The sequence below is a fragment of the Symphodus melops genome (assembly GCF_947650265.1).
Source record: "Symphodus melops genome assembly, chromosome: 5".
NCBI lineage: Eukaryota > Metazoa > Chordata > Actinopteri > Labriformes > Labridae > Symphodus > Symphodus melops.
The window spans coordinates 3797701-3816973 of NC_136695.1; the positions used below are offsets into that span (position 1 = coordinate 3797701).

General features: G+C 44.4%; 2 protein-coding genes across 3 annotated transcripts; one reads left to right on the forward strand and one right to left on the reverse strand.

Annotated features, from left to right (window-relative positions):
* Window positions 1–1748: 1748 nt before the first annotated feature.
* On the reverse strand, window positions 1749–11950 carry gprc6a (G protein-coupled receptor, class C, group 6, member A). The gene is made up of 6 exons (XM_079344709.1): window positions 11730–11950; window positions 8624–8903; window positions 6827–7630; window positions 5617–5832; window positions 5274–5397; window positions 1749–4426 (listed from the first exon to the last, which is right to left on the reverse strand). The coding sequence occupies exons 1-6, from the start codon at window positions 11930–11932 to the stop codon at window positions 3324–3326; spliced, it is 2730 nt and encodes a 909-aa protein (XP_079200835.1). The 5' UTR covers window positions 11933–11950; the 3' UTR covers window positions 1749–3323.
* Window positions 11951–14941: 2991 nt separating this feature from the next.
* Window positions 14942–17811, forward strand: cnih4 (cornichon family member 4). 2 transcript variants are annotated; one of them, XM_079343919.1, is made up of 5 exons: window positions 14942–15063; window positions 16244–16312; window positions 16859–16971; window positions 17323–17463; window positions 17699–17811. In XM_079343919.1, exons 1-5 carry the CDS (start codon window positions 14995–14997, stop codon window positions 17724–17726), a joined length of 420 nt encoding a protein of 139 aa, XP_079200045.1. In that variant the 5' UTR covers window positions 14942–14994; the 3' UTR covers window positions 17727–17811. The 2 variants fall into 2 exon arrangements, with proteins under 2 accessions (XP_079200045.1, XP_079200046.1); XM_079343920.1 differs by lacking the exon at window positions 14942–15063 and adding an exon at window positions 15095–15220.
* Window positions 17812–19273: the final 1462 nt, after the last annotated feature.

Sequence of the window (19273 nt, forward strand, 5' to 3'; positions counted from 1 at the left end):
GCCGACATCTTAAATATCAGATTTCTCCAGGAGGTATTTGTGGAACGCACTCTTTTTGTGCATCCAGACCGGAGACAGCAGGTTTCTTTACGTCTTCCTCATTCTTACGTGTCACATTCAGACTTTCACAACCTTCTTGACTCACTGTCATCCGACTTGACTGATGCAGGAAAGAAAATGCTTTTCAAATCCCCTCAGGACTTAAGAGACTGGCTTCCAATAATACGGCTGCTATTCACTTCTTTTCAGTCCTCTGCTGCACCCTCACTGGTACCATCACTGGGAGCAGACGGAGGGTGCTCAGGGTGGAGTCCGCAAACACTCACTGACAACAGTATCAGTCCGCAGGCACTAATCCCTGTGTTCACACTAATGTCTGTGCTATGTTTGCGTCATTAGCGCATCAACATGGGACATACATACTGGCTGTCAGTATAGACTTCTTATATGAAGCAGTTTTCTTCAAATCTCCTTATTGAGCTAAAGTGCATAAACAGCATCTTCAGTGTACCTTCGTTGTAACCATAGCAACAATTGAAACCGAATGGAATAAAGGTACAGTGCAGAAAATGTCCAATGTAGGAAATGTGAATGTTTATTCAAAGAAGACTCACATATTAGCAGAAAAACTCTTTAATCCTGAGATGAACCTGATTGTCGAGTGACAGTGGAAAGAATGTGCTCACTTCATAACAAGGCCACATGTCCTGACACTTAAGCCTGCAGAGCGAGAGGAATCTTCTTGGAGGGGCGGCTGATTTCCCAATGACAGGTCCTTCGCGTGTGTTCATTAATCCTTTAGAACAATGAGGATTATGTCATTATTGTAAAACACCGCTGAGCCCTTGAAGTCTCTGAGTCAACTGGTGTTTCTGTTTTTAGTGGGCTCTCTGCACTCTATGTTTTTTTTTATTTTTAGCTGAGTCATTGTTACCTGAGCGGTGCAGGAACAGCAGCATGGCGGGCTCTCTAGGTAGACCCTTCTGTGTTCATTGTTAGCCTCCATGCCTGGCTGGCCAGCCATACCATTGTGAGTAACAATTATTATCTCTTTACTATGGCACCTGACAGTGAGTCTGTATGGTGGTACCGTTGTATCTAGACAGAGATCGTAGTAGCCGAGTGCAGACACTCTATGCACCGTGCAGCAGTAACGGGATATAAACGTCACTCCCGCTCCTATTGGCTCAAGGCCACTCTGACTTTCTGCAGAAAAGATACAAGGAATCCGGCAGGAGAAACTTTGGGTGAAGTCCGAGTGAAACATGTGGCTGTTTGCTTTCACGCAGTTTTTCAGTCACATGGTCATGATGTTACTGCACATTGCTGTTTAAGTTGTTCTGGCTACTTTTAAAAACGTTGCTTTCTATTACTCTGTGTGTATTGGAGGCATACACATCCTAAAGTCTTTTAAAGCTATTTGACCGTGTTAGTTTGATGAATTGAAATGAGTTGGACAAATTCTAACAAACCCTAACAAAGACCACACCAAGTAAGATATTGAAATGGAGTGGTTTGTTGTAAAATGCATGGTGGAGACCTCAATGATGAGCGGGGTAAAAAAGGTAAACCAGGACGAGTGTGTTTTTGACCTGTTGCTGTCTTTGTAAAGTTAAAGTGGAGATATAAACACAGACACTCAGATCTTGTAAAAATACATTTTTATTATCAAAACACTGTGTAGAGCTCCCTATAAAGTCTTAACATTTTATTTTGTTTTTCAAAATTATAGTACAAAAAGACCTGAGGGCGCAGAATATAACACAGAAAGACAACCACATGCGCAAAAACTATCCGAGAAGATGAGAGACAGTAGTGATAGCCTCGTTCTGTGAGGCAGGCGCTGAGGACCTCCCTGAACCCGCATCAGATCAGCGGACCAGCTGACCAGCAACACGTCTTGGACTGAGACATGCTAACTCGTTTGTCTATATGCAAACACATACATACCTTAATACATGAACACACGGGCAAGAACAGTCATAAATACACAAAATAAGTCTTGCACTAGAAGTGTAGTGTTTTAGAGATATTTACAACCTCAGTCTCGTCTTCGTCTCGCCCTGCCTCGGTCTTGGTCATGACTCTGTCTCGATCTCTAAAGCCCCGTTTCCACACAGCAGTCCGGTACGGATCAGTACAGTTTGGTTCGATTAAGCCTGATCCCTTTTGCGTTTCCACGGCCACCCGTGCCCTATTTGGTAGGCGGCGTGCTGGATGACGATAGCCACTATGTAAATAGCGTCATATGATAGCAGCTAACTGCTAACAGCTAACAGCTAAATTCAACAAAGGAGAAAAATGCAACACAAGCAAAACCAACGCTAAAGGACATCCAGCAGTTCATCCACTTTGTCACTGGCATGTGACTCTTTATTACAAGAACTCAATCCAGTTTGGTTTCAGAGAAGGCTGTGTGCTGCGAGGAGAAATACTTAAACAATCGACTTTGTATGGTTTAAACACGGCAGGGTTTTGTTTACTGTTGTCACACGGGAAGGATTCTTTCAACCAATCAACAGACTGCAGTGTTTAGCTCCACCTTTTCCGGTCGGCTCGATATTCTTGGCACCCCAAAGGATCCCAAAAATGGGACGGTACGGATAGATAATTTGGGAATCATTCCCGGGATTGGTCTATGGAAACGCCACAAAATGTACGCTGCACCGAGACGAACCAAGCTGGACCGCTCGGTGGAAACGGGGCTTTAGTGTCCTGGTCTTGTCTCGGCCTTGGAGCACTCTGGTCTCGGGTATGTCTCGGTCTTCATATCCACAATAACCTCCAGGGTGATAAATACCAACATCTAGCTGTCAGACAAGACATGATACGGCTCAGAGAACATCGTTGGTCACTGATCTTCAGGAAACGATGCTGCATGCTCAACAGACAACAATTTCAACAATTTCAAGTATTCTTTAATCCAGCTGTCCATGTCAAAACTGTTCAGCTTTCTTACCTTCAAATCAATAAATTACTCCACCTTTCCCAGTATACCCACAGGTGACCTTAATGCAAAGTAAACGGTGTCAAACTTGAAGCATAAGGGTACCTGTCACCCCACACCCATGCCATTTGGATTATTTTGTATTTTACACATTTTGAAGGGTGATTTGAACGACTCAGTATTGCGTTCCACTGATCTGTTGTGAGGCGTACACACAGATCTTTCTCCCATGGTGCTGGCATAGATGTGTTACTATGAGAAAAGGAACGACACAGTCAGTTTTCAGACGGTTCCTCTGCCAGTTGCTGCTTCTTCTAGTTGAATATGAAGTTTTAATATGAATGATTTTGGACTGCCCGATAGAACACATCTTAGTTTATAAACTGGAGCTTCTTCTGAGGCGTCTTTTCATTGAGCCTCTGTATAAGCTGCCGCTCTTTGACCAGTCTTCCCAATATTTCAAATCAACAGGACTCATAGGATCAGCTGTAGGTGTAGAGAGGGTCGAAGCGCTGATGGTGGAGGGAATACCGCTGGACACTGAACCTTCAGAAACAGATTTTGAGTTTTTGGTTTTGCTGGAGAATTCATACAGATTCTTCCTGAAAGCACTCTTGGTGTTTTGCTCCTTTTTGAAAAGAATCACGTAGCATTTTGGGAAGAAGTGACAGCTGAGAACACCATAGTTGGAGAAGAGAATGACAACCATCTCCACGGCCGGCAGGTACACTCCTGAGGTGGTGACGTAGACGGGAACAAAAAGCAGCCAGGATATGAGGTAGAGGAGCATGCTGAAGGTGATGAACTTTGCCTCGTTGTAGTGCTGGGGCAACTTGCGTCCTTTGAAGGCGCAAATTAAACAAACCAATGCCAAGACGGCAATGTAGCCCAACATCACTCCAAAGGCTAGGTATGAGCCTTCATTACAGTTCTCCAGCAGAGTGGTTGAAAGTCTGATGGTGGTATTAAAAGGGCTTTTGAGGACGAGCCAGGTGATGCATGTGGCTACCTGTAAGGACACGCAGATGCTAACGACGACATACGGCTGGTAGAGCCTCCTCAGAATCACCTGCAGCTCAGGGTTGAACTGGAAGGCCAGCAGGATCTGCAGGGTCTTCACCAGGATGCACGACACACACAGAGTGAAGCTGATGCCAAAAAGCACCTGTCGAGCTTTGCACTGGTAGCTGTTGGGCCGACCCACAAACATCATGGCGCTGATGTAACTGATGACCAGAGAGAACAGGATGGCCTGGCTGAGCGGTCCCCCGGAAGCCTTTACGACAGGCGTTTCCCGCTGATGCAGAAACAGAGCAGAGACCAGCAGAGTCACGATGATACCGAGCACGGAGAAAGTCAGGAGAACAATGGCGAAGCCGTCGTGCCAGGAGAAGAAGAGCAGGGCTTTGCGGTTGCAGCTGGAGCTGCCCTGATGAGACCACTCTGTGTCCACATCACAGCTCAAACACTGGTCCATATCTGCAAGGAGCACAGGTACAGAATCAGACAAGCAGCACCACAAAGATCTAAGTGGAAGAAGCAGAGAAAGGGGGAGAGAGCATTTGGTTCAGTGCAGTTAGGATGCAACAGGAAACACTGGTTTGTGTACTACTCGACTACTGTGGCTTTATGAAATTGGCATCCACTTGTTGATTTTCTTTGGACTCATGAGTGACGTGTTTTTAAAAGGTGGGGCTGAAGAAAAGTGAAAAGTTGGCAAATACTCAATTATCAGGCGACTGTACTGGTTTGCTCAGCGAGGAGGTGCACCTGTAATGTTGTGTACCTGTAAGTCATGAAAGTCCCTCTGATGTGAACTGATGGACTTAAAAAAAATACTTTCAGTTCAACTGGACACTAAAAAAAAAGTGATTTCATGCATAACTGTGGTAGTGACTTGTCACTGGACAGGATGTCCCACCCTTAACCCTCCCCTGCCTTATGGTCAATTTGACCTTATAAATGGGACGATAATTTGCTAAATGCACATCACGCTGCATTGAAGAAGACTTAAAACTAGAAATTAAGACCATAATCTCATAAACATAGGGAATGAATCAGCTAAGAAGTGGGCTCGATAGTGTGGGAGTTTATACCCAGTTCTTCTATACAGTGGACAGTGACATCACAAACACAAAGACACTCTTGTTTCCTGTGTTTTTGCTGGCAGGGTGAGCTGCGTGGTTGTAGAGGGACTTTCCATTTCTGTTGTTTCAGATTTTTTTGAAGTTTTGTCGATGCAGCTTCAGTGTGAGCTGAGTCAGACTGTGGCAAGAAGTCATTGTGCATGTCAGTGATTCCTGTGTGTTTGTGGAGAGCGTCTTGCCTGTGTCGTTGGAGTAGTAGTTCTCGGTGCAGTTGATGCACTCATAACAACAGGTGTGTTGACCCTCGGCTGTTTTCTTAAACTCTCCGGGCATGCAGCTGTTTGAGCATTTTGAGATGATGTGCTAAGGGAAGCAGGAAGGGACAAAAAGATAGTGAGGTGTCATGTGTTTCCTAAATAAAACATTTATTGTTTTTAACACAATGTAAGACTGAATGTACTGTACGTCTAAATCTATATTTTCATGAACACTTCAGGTTGAGTAGGTGTGCTTTTGTTTTTGGTAAACACAGTGTGTGTGTGGACATGAAAACACACACACACACACACAATGCGGGCCTACCTTCAGCTGGTCCAGATGTTGGGTGGTGTTTCTGTTGGTGGAAGTGAAGCTGTTGTTGTGTGGGTTGTACTCGGACACCACGTCGTGGACTTCGATGTATCCTGTCTTTGATCTCCACATGATCACGTCGTAGCCCAGGTTGATGTCTCCCTCGCTGTTAAACTTGTAGGTCTGTCCGCGAAGTTTGAACTCGTGCATCGACAGAGCTTCCAGCACCTGCACATCACTGCACGTTTACTTCACCAGAGCTGCACGTTAAACACGTCTCAAAAATACAACAGTGTGCAGGACTGATCTGTTTTGGTTGTGTGGATATTCTTGAAAAGATGTGATTGCATCCTGCAGTAAAATTAAAGATCTCCGCGTTCTGTTGTCAATAAAATATCTCGTAAATGATGAATAAACAAAGGACAATTATTATAAACAAATAAGGATGTCCGGTTTGGCTTTCAGGACTGATTCATTGCACACTCCTGTTTCTTGTTGATCTTCAAGTTAGCTTTATAAGTTTACGAACTGATCTCATCTAGCTTATAATAACTCGCCCTCTCCAATGTAGCCATTTAGCCTCGGCCTCTAGACATCATGTTAGCACATACGCATACTCCACATGCTAATATTTTGCTAACAACAGGCTGATGACTTGCACAGTCATATTTAAACTGAATCGGACTGGGTCAGAGGCGTGACAGCTCTGTGTGTGTCCCAACGATGCTGTTGCACTCAGAGACCTTTCAAGGTCGCCAAAGCACACCAAACCAAAGTTTTAGATATTGTTGCTTTAAGAGGATTAAAAATCAAATTATTCCAAAAATTGCATTATACATATATGCATGCTATTTTCATTACTATGTGTCTCTGTTTAGATCTTGACCTTGAAAATGTTTCTCTTCCTCTTCCAGGACTGTTTACAAGAAAAGACTCTTTACTCACCCGTGTTTATGATATCTTGTGATAAGAACTGGTTTATCAGGGATTTTTTGGCTGACAGTGTGAAAATTTCTAGCAGCTCCAACAATGTAGGAAAGAGGCAGTTAATCTATTCTACCCTGTGTTTACCCTGAGGTTTCAAGTTTATTCCTGAATCTTACCCGAAGCTTCCTCTAAAACGGCCTGTAACTTGAAACCCTTTCATAATCTTAAAAATGACCCACAGTTCCCTAAGAATTTCTACAAGACAGCACACACACGCCATCAGTGAGGTTAATACCTGCCAGGGTTGCACTGCGCCTCGTGCTTTGCAGGGCCTCTTCCTGCAGATTGACGCCACAGCCTGAGCGATGGCGCTCACAGCCAACTCCACGCTGAAGATGGTGTCCGCGTAAGCGTGTTCTCTCAGCATGTTCACAGCCTTCGACATCAGCTCAGACTCTCCAGCCCCTTCACTAGAATTCAGCAACATGAAGAACTCTTGGAAGAACATATTGTCCCTCACAGACTCGGGTCCCGACGCCTCCAGCCCGCTCAGGTACTTATTGAACGATGCCAGGTCATCACTTTTAAAGGTGAAGCCAACAACATGTCCGATGTCTTCCAGAGTTAAGTTGCCTTTCAACGAGCCGGAGGTGGACCAGCTGTCACTGGCCACCCACACTCTCTTTATTGACTCCACGCTCTGTCCTGCTCTTAGCGCCTGATCCTGAAGATCCAGGAAGAGGTTCATCATGTGGGTGGGATTGGCAAACGACACGATCACCTGCACCTTGGGATTCTTCAGGATGGTTTCGGCGGTGCGCCAAACGGCAGCAGAGACATCTTGACTGGTAACAGAATGAGGTAGGACTGATTTAAAGGCCACGCAGATTCCCTTCAGAGACGCCTGGGATACAAAGTGGTCAAGAGCCGATTGGCCGTAGTTTCCATCCGTGGTAACTATTCCCACCCAGTTCCAGCCATAGGTGCTGAGCAGACTGACCATGGCAGCGGTCTGGTGCTTATCATTGGGGACGGTCCTCATGAAGGCAGGGTAGCGTTTTTTATCACTTAGAGTGACAGCGGTGGAGGAATAACTGATCTGAGGACGAGAACGTTTTTTGCGTTAAGATGTGTCATTAGGATCAAAGAGATTATCACCCAATACTAAAAACCTTATCTTAACAAACAAGTACACGGATACAGGCGTGATCATTGTGCTATAGCAGCTATAAGAAACGCCAAGCTTCCAGAGTCAAAGCAAAAGAGATGTTAAAATGTTTTGTATCTCAGCTGTTATGCACTTTGAGAGGAGTAGAGTTGACTCTGGAATACTTTAATAAAACATTCTGACGCACATAATCCCTGGTTTTTCTCTGAAATTAGAAACCTCCTCAAAGGAAGAAACACTGCTTGGGCCAGGGCTCGGAAAAAACAGGCTCAGCTTTCGCCAGTTTAGAAATAAATGTAACATTGCAGGTGTATTGATGTATTGTGAAAGTATTTGCAGTGTAATTGTTTCAGATTTTTTTGCAGCACGTTTGTTTTAAATGCATCGTGTTTCAGCTGCATTCGCTTTGAACTTTTGCTCTTTTGTGAATTTGGACAGTTTCTGAACATGCTGCACGATTTTTCTTAAAGAGGATCGTTTCGGCGGGTTGCCAAGCCTTTGCACTTATTTCCGTAACACAGATCCCAAGCACTTAAATGAACCTGATTGTGTCCTGAGGTGGTTTATGTTTCACTCTTTTATAACTTCTAATAAACATCATAAGCTGTTTGGATACGGTTTGAAATACTCTGCACACACAGAACGTCTATTTCCTTCTGCGTTTACAGTGTCAGCACTCAGAGAGGATGCTGTGTTTTTGTTTCCCTGCTCATCTGTGCTGCCACACCTTCATACTTACTTTGACATGTAATCCCTGCCATGGAATGCCTTTCATACTTCAGTAGAAAATAGACTATAATAAAATGTTTGACACTTTTCATGCGCCAGTTGAAACCTGCCCTGCCGCGTCATGGCCCGGTGCTTATGGCACAGATAGTTGGACCGCCTCCTTTACAAAGTATTTTCCTGGTTCTTTGTACTCACTTGAGGAATCATCTTCAGAGTCAGCTGCCTGGCCATGGCAATCGATGTTTCAGAGTGCGAGGCCCCGATGACGGCCACGACAGGCTGCACACAGGCGGAGGAGCTGCAGTCGGGCTGCATGAAGTCTGCTGTGGCTCTCAGAGCTGTGCCCACGTCGGAACACGAGTCCAGGATGTGGTAGCCCAAAGTGATGTTGAGGTCAGTCAGTGGAGGGGATTTATTCGCCCTCTCGATGGCTTGGATCATACCCAACAATTTCGCCAGACGCCTGTCTTCAAACCTGTGTGAACAGTCCAGAATCATCAGCGTGCTAAAAGTCTGCATGACTGTAGATCCAAGAAGACCTTTTCTCTAACGGCCAGTTTCATGTAGTAAAAACATCAATGATCAAACCAGTTAGCACCTTTCAGGCTTCAGGGTGGAAGGACGCGTTCATACAGGCATCTCTGTGAAAACCTCTGAGCGTTCTTTGAGAACAGACATGGTATTGATTTTGAGGCTCTTTAACTTCCTCTGTGCACACAGTGTGCTGGATTTGAGTGTTTTGTCACTTTGTGCGCTCGCTGTTTGTTTTCATGTTAGCCGTTTCTGCATGCACATGCAGGAGGGCAGTGTCCACACTTGCAGGTGTTCTCCTTCTTCTGCAGATCTTCTTTTTTAATATTTTATTATTGAAAGAAAATATTCATTTATAGTCATGTTTTGCACGTGTCCCATTCGCATATCTACCACTCTCTCTCTCTCCCTGCTTTCCCTCTTATCACTGTCCTCTATCTCCAGAAAAGGCCCCAAAACCCCCAAAATACATCTTTAAAAAAATAATAAAAAAATAAAGTGGAAAAGGAATCCAATCCACACAAAAGACAAATTAATAAATAAATAGCTTGATGTTGTATACTGTGCAGTCCACTCAGTATGTTAATACTTCCAGTTCAGTCTGAAAACTCATGTTTGAAATAAATTATAATGCATCAGCGGGACACAGTTTGTGTCTCTGACCTCCTCGATGTTTGACTTTCGATGCAGAAATCTGAAATCTGAGATAAGTTATCTTGCACTTCCTATTCAGCCAGCTGGTTATTCTTCACGGGTAAAACATCAGAGATGTTAGAGAGGATTGAAATCTGAGGAGTGATAGGATGAGGATATCTCAAAAACCTCCCAGTCAGGGCCCGACAGGCGGATGCTGGGGTCGTTGGTTGGGCGGGAAGTGAACAGGTGGGTCATACTGAACCGGAGATCGGACCTGAAGACGCTTTCTAGCAGATTAGAATATAAACCATTTCGAAGTGTCTCTGTCAAATATGAAGGCATCTTCCCCTCATGAAGACGACCATATCAGATGAAACACACTAACTGAAAATCATCCCCAGTTCACTCAAATCAACAAGTGGACGATATCATGGTGTGTGTCGGTGACGGGTCAGATCTCGTTCGTCATATTCAGAAGAATTCTGCCGTCAGATAAATCTGAGATAAGTTATCTTGACTGCACTTCCTATTCAGCCAGATGGTTATTCTTCACTGGTAAAACGTCAGAGATGTTAGAGACGATTGAATCTGATGTCCACCGTTCAGACGCTTTCACTTCTTGTTGCCAACCAAAACAAACAGGACTGATCATTACTACACCAGAGAGACAAAACCGTCTTCACACCACCTGTCCTGTCCCCTGGACACAGATTCTGCATTGACCTAAATATGTGTGACACAGATCAGGATGCCAACATACTGAAAACACACTCTATGACAGGCCAGTGCAGACAGCTGGTATATCAGGTTTCTCTGGATGCCCGGTGCATGAAATGGCATCAGATTGTGTCTGCAAAGACAAATCGACCTGTTGTATTTCTCATCGTGGCTATCCTGTAGTAACCTCCTCAACGTGCCAGTGACCCTCACACAATTGGACACACATTTTTCACATCCAGTTGTTGTTGAAACAAAGGGAGAAATGCATCATCTCAGCTGACGCCTCGGTTTCCCGTGTGACCTTGCAAGACTGGTCTTGTTGATGAGAGACGCCGCGCTCCACCTACGTTGGCGTCATAATTCTACCAATTTATTGTTGATTGCAGTAATGATGATGATGATGATGATGATGATGATGGCGTGGATGAATATTGTTATCATACGCTCTGTCACCTCACAGTAAGAAGGAACAGAGTGTCACTGTTCTGTGTGCAGCTTTGCATGTCTCTCCGTCACGTGCAGCTTCCACTCACGGTCCTCCGACATGCTCAGGCAGTTGAATGGCGACTCTAAATGGTCTGTAAGTATGAATGTGAGCGTGCACCTCGCTGGGATCGCCTTCAGTCCCCGACCACAAACGGGATAAGCACAAGAGTTTATGGATAAATGGAATATCATGTGCCTTTTTTTCGGCTGTCTAGATTTGGCACTTTGCAGAATCTAATCTTGCCCGTTTGTGGTCTGACTCAGCCATCAGTAGAGTAATCGAGGATAGTTTGGTATGTTTGTGTTTTTATCGCGGTGCTGGAGGGACACGCTCGCGTCCATCAGTACCGTGATAGTAAACATTCCTTCTCTGGGCTTTTTAGAATCGTTAAGTTCCTGCAGACGATGTAACATGTGTTCTGTCTGCATCCAGCATCTCCTCTCTTAATCCAGAATTCTTCCCAATCCGCCCGGCGTACGAACCCGACACTTCTTCTGCCTTTACTTTCAAACGTTGGTGTTCACTGTAATGCACCCAGAGCCCTCTCATTGCACTGCTTAACACAGCGGGACAAACAGCACGATATTATTGTTTATTTTGTGATTAAATGTACGCAGCATTTCTTATCATTCAACAATGACTTCACTAATTAAACAATAATTATGGGTTACATAAGATGTGTTTAAATCGAACAGGTGATGTTTATGATGATGTCACAGCCAGAGGGGCTATTTGTGACAACCTTTTTAAAGATTATACATTTAAATAAAACTGTGCAGCTTTATACAACATATTCAACATCATGTCAAACCTGTTAGCATTTTTCCTCTTTTGTTTCTTTAAGCTTTGAGGAAAAGTTTTGGGAGTTTGGATTGCTGCCTCCACAGAGTGATAAAGAGAAATAGTGACAGACTCAGTTCATCTCACCTGATACACGGCAGCAGGTGGGGTTCAAAGGTGGTGTTCTTCCTGTCCACGTCTTCATGAAAAGGAAAGATTCCTCCGATGATGAAATCTCCCGGGGCTGTCGCTGACTCCACTTGGGTTCCATCTGCAGAAACAAGTCTGACGTCCAGAATGAAGAGGAGAAGTGAGATGTGCAAACATGTTAGGAGAGCACACGGGGCCATGACCTCTCTCTGAGTCCTCTCTCTTTGTATCCTCTGTGTGTCTTCGATCTCTCTCTCTCTCTGTCTGTCTCTCTCTCTCCTCTCTGCTCTGCCTCCTCTCTGATGTTTCACCTCCAGCACACTGATACTCGCCCTATTAAGCATACTCAGCCTGCTGAAAAAAAGAAAAAAAAAATCCCTCTTGCTTCCTCCTTCAGAGGAGACTATTCTCATATTCTCCCCTGCAGTCGTCATGACTGACAGCTGGGTGAGTCACGCTCTGCAGCCGTGTTTATTGTTGTGACGTGAAGATGTTTGGATTCTTTCGAAGATATGACGGAGAGAGACAGCTCATCAACATGACCCCACCCTGCAAACACAAACACACTTTATAATGTAAAGGATTGACACTTGGCTTCTGTGCAGGTAAATTCAATATTAATAAATGTGTTAGTCTGTGATAATAATCAGAAGAACAGGTTGTGCATTAATGTTGGACACAACAGAAGTAGTAATTGGTTTTATAGTATTTAACATGAGTACAGAATTGACCTGTAATTAACTCAATAACTCAATTTAGGAATAAATACAGCCTTTATCCATCCATATATATGGAAAAAAAATAGTTTTTGGGTAAACTTATGGGCGACAGAAGTTTGGACTTGGGAACCTGAGCATGTCGGTTCAAGTCCCAGTGAGGACCAAAATGTAGAGGCCAGGTCACTTCATGAGTACTGCCCATGTGCAATTGAGCCAGGCACCGCACCCTCAACATCTCCCTGTGTAGCAGCCCCATCTGACATCTCTCCACTTGTGTATGTCCACAGCTCCTGTTTGTGCACGCGTGATTCCGGACTATGAGAGGCATATCTCTCAATCACACAGTGTAAACCACGTTTTCCCTAATTATGTAAAATAAAATAAACATGGGGGGGAGCTGGTGGCGCAGTGGTTAGTGTGCGCGTCCCCATATATGGACGCCACAGGCCACAGTCCCAAACGCAGACGGCCCGGGTTCGACCTCGTTCTATGGTCTCCCTCCCACACGTCGCTCCCCCCTCTCTCCCCGATTTCCGACTCTGTCCTATCTCTATGTAATAAAGGCACAAAGGGCCAAAAAGAAATCTTTCAAAAATAAATGCAATGATAAAAAAGAGAAACTACCACAGAAGATAAACAGCAGTGTGTGGTCCTCGCGTGTCGAGTCAAATATTGATTGTGTGTGGATGAATAAAAAGCTGTCTCTGTTTGGTAAATGTTTCAGATTAAGATCTCATTCTTAGTCACATGTGGAGTTCATCCCTTCCTAAAGTCTGCAGCTGCAAGACTGGAGGTTTCAGTAAAGAGTAAGATTAGATTTTGTAGCGTAATGAATATCTTCTTTACATAAAGAGCAGATCTACACGTTCATATTATTCAAAGAGGCAACATGAATCCACTGTGAGCAGTTTAACATGAAGCAAGAAGGGAGGTTCTTTGAAGAGTCAGAAACCCTCATGTTGAACAGAGAGTGTCGAGGTCAGGAATAATCTGAGTAACAGCTGATGAAGACTCTTCACCACAGAGGCAACCAGAGTTTTTTCTTTATGTTTTTTTTTTTTTTTATTTCTGTCTGTGCTGCCAAGAGCTGCTAAACTGCTGAAGTCAGCTTGACAGCTGTGAGCTTGAACTGTTGGACTGATCATACTTGGAGCACAGATAATATTCATTAAGGACATATTATCAGAAAACGAGTCCCAGTCCCAATCATCTGCTAAATGATTTGTAATGAATTTATTTTTCTTACATTGTTTGAGGGGTTTAAAAAAAAAAAAAAGTCTTTCATTGCATTATTATTTACAGACACTGGAGCAATGACAGGATTTTTTTTTGTTCATTGAAATTTGAATTAAATTTACTTTAAAGCAGAGATTCTCAAACTCTGCCATGTCAGGACCCCACTGGCCTCTGGTGGGGACCCCCTTAAAAAAGTATTAAGATCCTTGTATAATACAATACACACCAAATGTTCACACCTGGAGGATCTCAGCACATCTCTGCTGTTCTTACTGTCCGCAGTAAAACATGCTCCATGGGGGAGGCAGGTCACGAGGTTTCAGTAGGAAAGCAAATACGATGTATCGTGGCTGCTTGATTCTGATTGGCTATAACGTGATGCGTGTCTCTCTTTTTTTAACTTGAAGATTGACATTAAAAAGGTCGCTTCTGTTAAGTTGCATAACAACCAACGAAGCATATATTTAAATATTCTATTCAAATTGCGGTTTTACAGTCTGGTATTGGGAGACATGCTTATCACAAAGATAAGCCTGAATGACATGCAAACAGGAACTGTGTACACGCACTGATGGAGAGATGTCAGAGTGGATCTGCTACACAGTGCTGGTTTGGTGCCTTGCTTGAGGGCACCTCAGTAGTTCTCAGTAAGGGCCTCAATATTTTGGTCTGTATCAGAGCTTGACCTGGTGACACTCCGCTTCCATAGTCCCAGCAGACTGAGCCACAGAGCTACTTGATGTGTGGAATTAAATAAAAACCACCATTGCTGTGGTTCAAAACTCATGGATGGGGGGCCCTACTGGCCTGGGGCCCCAAGCGGTTGCCTGCCTTGGGTGTTAAAAAGCAGTCCCTCTCCACACTTTTCTAAATACACAAAGATGATTTGACAAAAAAACAACAAAAAACAACAACAACAACCAAGAAACAAAACATAAACTGTCAATGTAAGCGGGAAGGATGGGACTTAGTGATTGTAGGCGAGGTTGAAGAGGTGAGTTTTTAAGGAGGTGAGTTTCAGGGAGTCTCAAATGTTTTTTGGGAGAGAGTTCCAGAGGGTGGGAGCAGCAACGGAGAAAGCCCTGACCCCCCCAGTACCCAGATGGTATTATCTATCTATATATATACTTAAAAAAAAGAGAAAATAATATATATATGTTTTCAGTGACTTCATTTTCATTTTGACAGGTGTTTACTCCAGTCGCAGTTCCCCTCCATTCCGCCAGGCGGCAGTCCTGTGAATAAGTATCAGTGAGTGACGCGTATGATGACGCGGAGTCCGGAAGTGAAAGACACGGAAGAAGAAAATGGAGGCGGCAGTGTTCATCCTGTCGCTAGTGGACTGCTGTGCACTGATTTTCCTCTCGGTGTACTTCGTATCCTTCTCTTCCGGTCGGGATTGATGTGTGTGTGTTATTAACGGACCCGACGGGCGCTGGCTCTGAGCTGTGTGGTGCATTGTTTCAGGTTAACTTCCGCGCTGAGTGAGTAGAGCTAGCCGGTTAGCAGAGAGGCTGAGGTGAAGTGAGACAGGTGAACACATAACTCTGTTAGTGTGTCTTCAGTCAGCGGCAGGAGAAGCTCAGAAACGTCTCCAGGACGAGTCTAACGATCTCCAAAAGATGGCACCAAAACTAGATCTCCATGGCAACAAACACTAGATATCCTAGGCAACCAGTCGTTAACTTCCTAGATTCCTAAATGCAACAGAGAAATTCCAGCACTGTTAGTGGTTTAAAATCTTTTTAAAGCTGGTTTGTTTAGTTTCGTGAATGATTCACAGAATTATATTTATAATACTCTTCAGATATAGTTTAATTAAGGTAAAAAAAAAGAAGAAGTGGTAACTCCTGCAGGTCAAAGGTGAACTGACGTGTCTGAGACATGTTCAGGTGACAAGTCGCTCTGATCACTCCTCGTCTTCACCTCTGGTCCGGTCTGAAGATCCAGCACCGACTCCTTCATGAAGTCGAGACCCCAAAATGTGTGTCACATTTATTTAAAGAAACATGTTTCATAACATGTGGCAGAACAAGACAAACATGTTTTTAGAGCCATTTACAGACTTTGTGTTTGACCCCCTTTGGGTCCTGACCCACCAGTTGAGCACCACTGGTCTACACCTTTAATAATTTACAGCTACAGTGACGTGAAGAGGTGAATCAGCAACAAGAGCATTCAACTGAACTCTGTTATTGGAAGGAGGAAATAAAAAAACAATTCAAATATGACTTTAAATAAAGCTTCTGTGCGTTTTGATATGGATCATAAGAGTTAAAGAGTTTATCGTTTTAAAACACGCGATCTGATGTTTACAAGTTCTCTTTCAGCCCTCTGCTGATAACTCATCTGAAAACTGTGACCATTTAAAAATACACTTAAAGTGTGAAAGGAGAGACGGGTGAAGAATGAGATATCGATATATTGATAGTTATTTTGAAGTGATAAGCTGATAGACGCAGGAGGTCGCATGTAAACAGTTGTTTCTTTCTCTCCGTGTGTGTGTCCATGTGTGTGTGTCCGTGTGTGTGTGTGTGTCCTTGACTCTGAGCTCAGATCATCACTCTGTCTGATTTAGAGTGTGACTACATCAACGCCCGAGCGTGCTGCTCCAAACTCAACAAAGTGAGTCACCTCGTGTTTTCATTCCTTCATAAAGTCGTGATCGTGTTTCTTATCAGGTTGAAGCAGATTTCTCAGTGGTTGCTATGGAGACCATTTCCTCACTGTTCTGATCCAGTTGTGTGCGGCTGTTTTTTTTTTTTTCCCACACCAGCGCTCTTGAGAATTTTCTGGAGGATTTCAGACAGGCTGCCTCTGACATATTTCTGAGTTGCTCGTTCACACGTGACACGTGGGCGTCACAGAGCGAGAAATGTGTCTGTGTCGGACAGGATGGGGGGGGGGTCAGGGATCGGGGGGGGTCCTTAATATGAACACTATGTGTAGCTTGATGTTTTCACATCATCAAAAGAAGAGAGGAAAGGAACAAAGTGGTGAACAGAAAACATCATGAAGCCGTTTGATGACATGGCCGCTCATCATCATCGCGCCCACTCGCTGCTGCTCTCATACGTGCAGCTCGCCGTGACATTATCAGGAACTGAGAGGAGTTTTGTGCAAATTTAAACAAGGCTTGTGTGTGTGTGTGTGTGTGTGTGTGTGTCTCAGTGGGTGATTCCAGAGATGGTGGGTCAGTGTCTCTCCACCATGCTGATGCTCGTCTCCATGCACTGGTTCATCTTCCTCCTCAACCTGCCTGTAGCTGTCTGGGACATTTACAGGTGAGATAACATGACTTCAGATCCCCAGTTCTTCTTTCATAAAGTTCAGTCCACTCAGAGTGTCAGACGAGTCTAAAGCACGCTGACGAGTCAGATGATGTATAACGTCATCGTCATCATTTCATGTTTCTAAAGAACATAAAGCCTGCGCTACGTTCTGACCGTGATTGAATGAAAACGACTGAAGAGGAAGGTTAACCTTCAGTAGTGTTTGCAGCATCTTTGGTTCATAAGATTAACAATACCGACCAATCAGGTACCAGTACCAAGACATACTGGTCCTTGATACTGACCAGTGGTGAGCAGGCAGAGCTGGTCCAGAGACTCACCCGGTCTCCGGTTGTTCTGCAGGTACGTGAAGGTGCCGATGGGGAACATGGGCGTGTTTGACCCCACTGAGATCCACAACCGGGGTCAGCTCAAGTCCCACATGAAGGAGGCCATGATCAAACTGGGCTACCACCTGCTCTGCTTCTTTATTTACCTGTACAGGTAAGGAGAGCGGCACCTGCTCATCAGCACACACACACACACACACACACACACACACACACACACACACACACACACACACACACACACACACACACACACACACACACACACACACACACACACACACACACACACACACACACACACACACACACACACACACACACACACACACACACACACACACACACACACACACACTGTAATAACACACACCTCTGTTTGTCTTCAGCATGATCCTGGCTCTGATCAACGACTGAAGCCCCGCCCCCATCAGCCTCTCTGGTCCCCCTGCTGCCAAACTCCAGGACTGCCCCCCCCATCAGTACACACACACACACACACACACACACACACACACAACATCCTGTGTATACAGTTCTGCTCTGTTGTCACAAACTCAGTGTTTACCTTTGACACAGAGGTTCACATTTAACCATCTAACACTTCATCATCATCATCATCAGCAGCTTAAAGAACAAACAGCGGAAAGTTCAAGAATCCTGTTGTAACTTAAACAGGAAGTTAACAGTCGTCGCTATTCTCCGCGATCTCAAACTTGAACGATCAAAACATGAACGAACACTCGCTACAAGAAATGAAGAAGAGTAACCGCTACGTGTGACCTCACCAGATGTAAATAATCACAACACGTGTAAACAAACGGCGGTCAGAACTGTCAGTGAAATCTCACCTGCTTCAGTGAACCACATTCATGCGAGCTAGTGTTAGCCTCAGTGCTAATATGTTTACAGCTTGCTGTGAAACCTCACCAGCAGCTAGCCTCTCTCTGTCTCTCTCGCTCGCCCTTACTCTCTCTCTAATCATAGTCCAAATCATCCAGCCTAAACATGCCAGTGATAGGTTAATGAAATAACATTAGACCTCCTCTGTAAGGCGCTCGCATCCGCAGCATCATCGCTCTCCCTGTCAGGAGATGTGACTCAGATGTAAATCAGCCTGAAACTTCTGCAGTCTGTCTTATTGTGAAGAAGAGTCTGATAAATAAACATCCTGATACTGTCAGTAAAGTCCCTTTACATTTCAGCCTCTACCTTAAAACCGCTCATTTCAGCTGCTCGAACCTCAGCCCAAGCTGCCCATACGTTTTTGGCAAAATTAGATGCGTGAAGCGTGAAGCCCAGTTGTAGGACACGCCCACCCTGGCAGCTCACTCAAATTTCCCTGTGACTGCGAGCAAAGCCGGCCAATCGGAGGAAAGTGGGCATGTGGGGAGGGGGGGGGGGGCCTTAAAGAGACAGCAGCAGATATCAGGGATTTTACTGACGCCAGTCTCGGATACATAAGGAGGTTTTTGAGCGAGACATCTTGAAGTGCTGCTCAATATCCCATCCTGCCATACATTTTTCAGACATTGAAATAATAAAAGCTGATTTGTTATGACTTTGCAAAGTTCCTCAGGAGGCTGCTGACACAATCAACCAATCTGCTGAAGAATGTTTAACAATCAACATACTGTAAATGTGTACGACAACTGTGTGCTCTGCTGCATGTGCTTTAGACAGTGCTGGGAGGATTGTTCACTGTGGAGTCAGAGCGCCCTCTGTTGGACAGACTACATGATGACACTATTCTAAACACATGCTCTTTTTTTTTTTTAACTCGTAAAGATACGAAGCAGCTGAAGTATCGATCCAGCTGAAAATGCTTTTAAGGATTGTTTTCTTCGTCACTCCTTGATGAACACAGACCTAACAGATTTCATCTCTCACACACACACACACGCACACGCACACACACACACACTCCTTCAGTTGTCTGAACACTCGTATTCATCAGATGATTC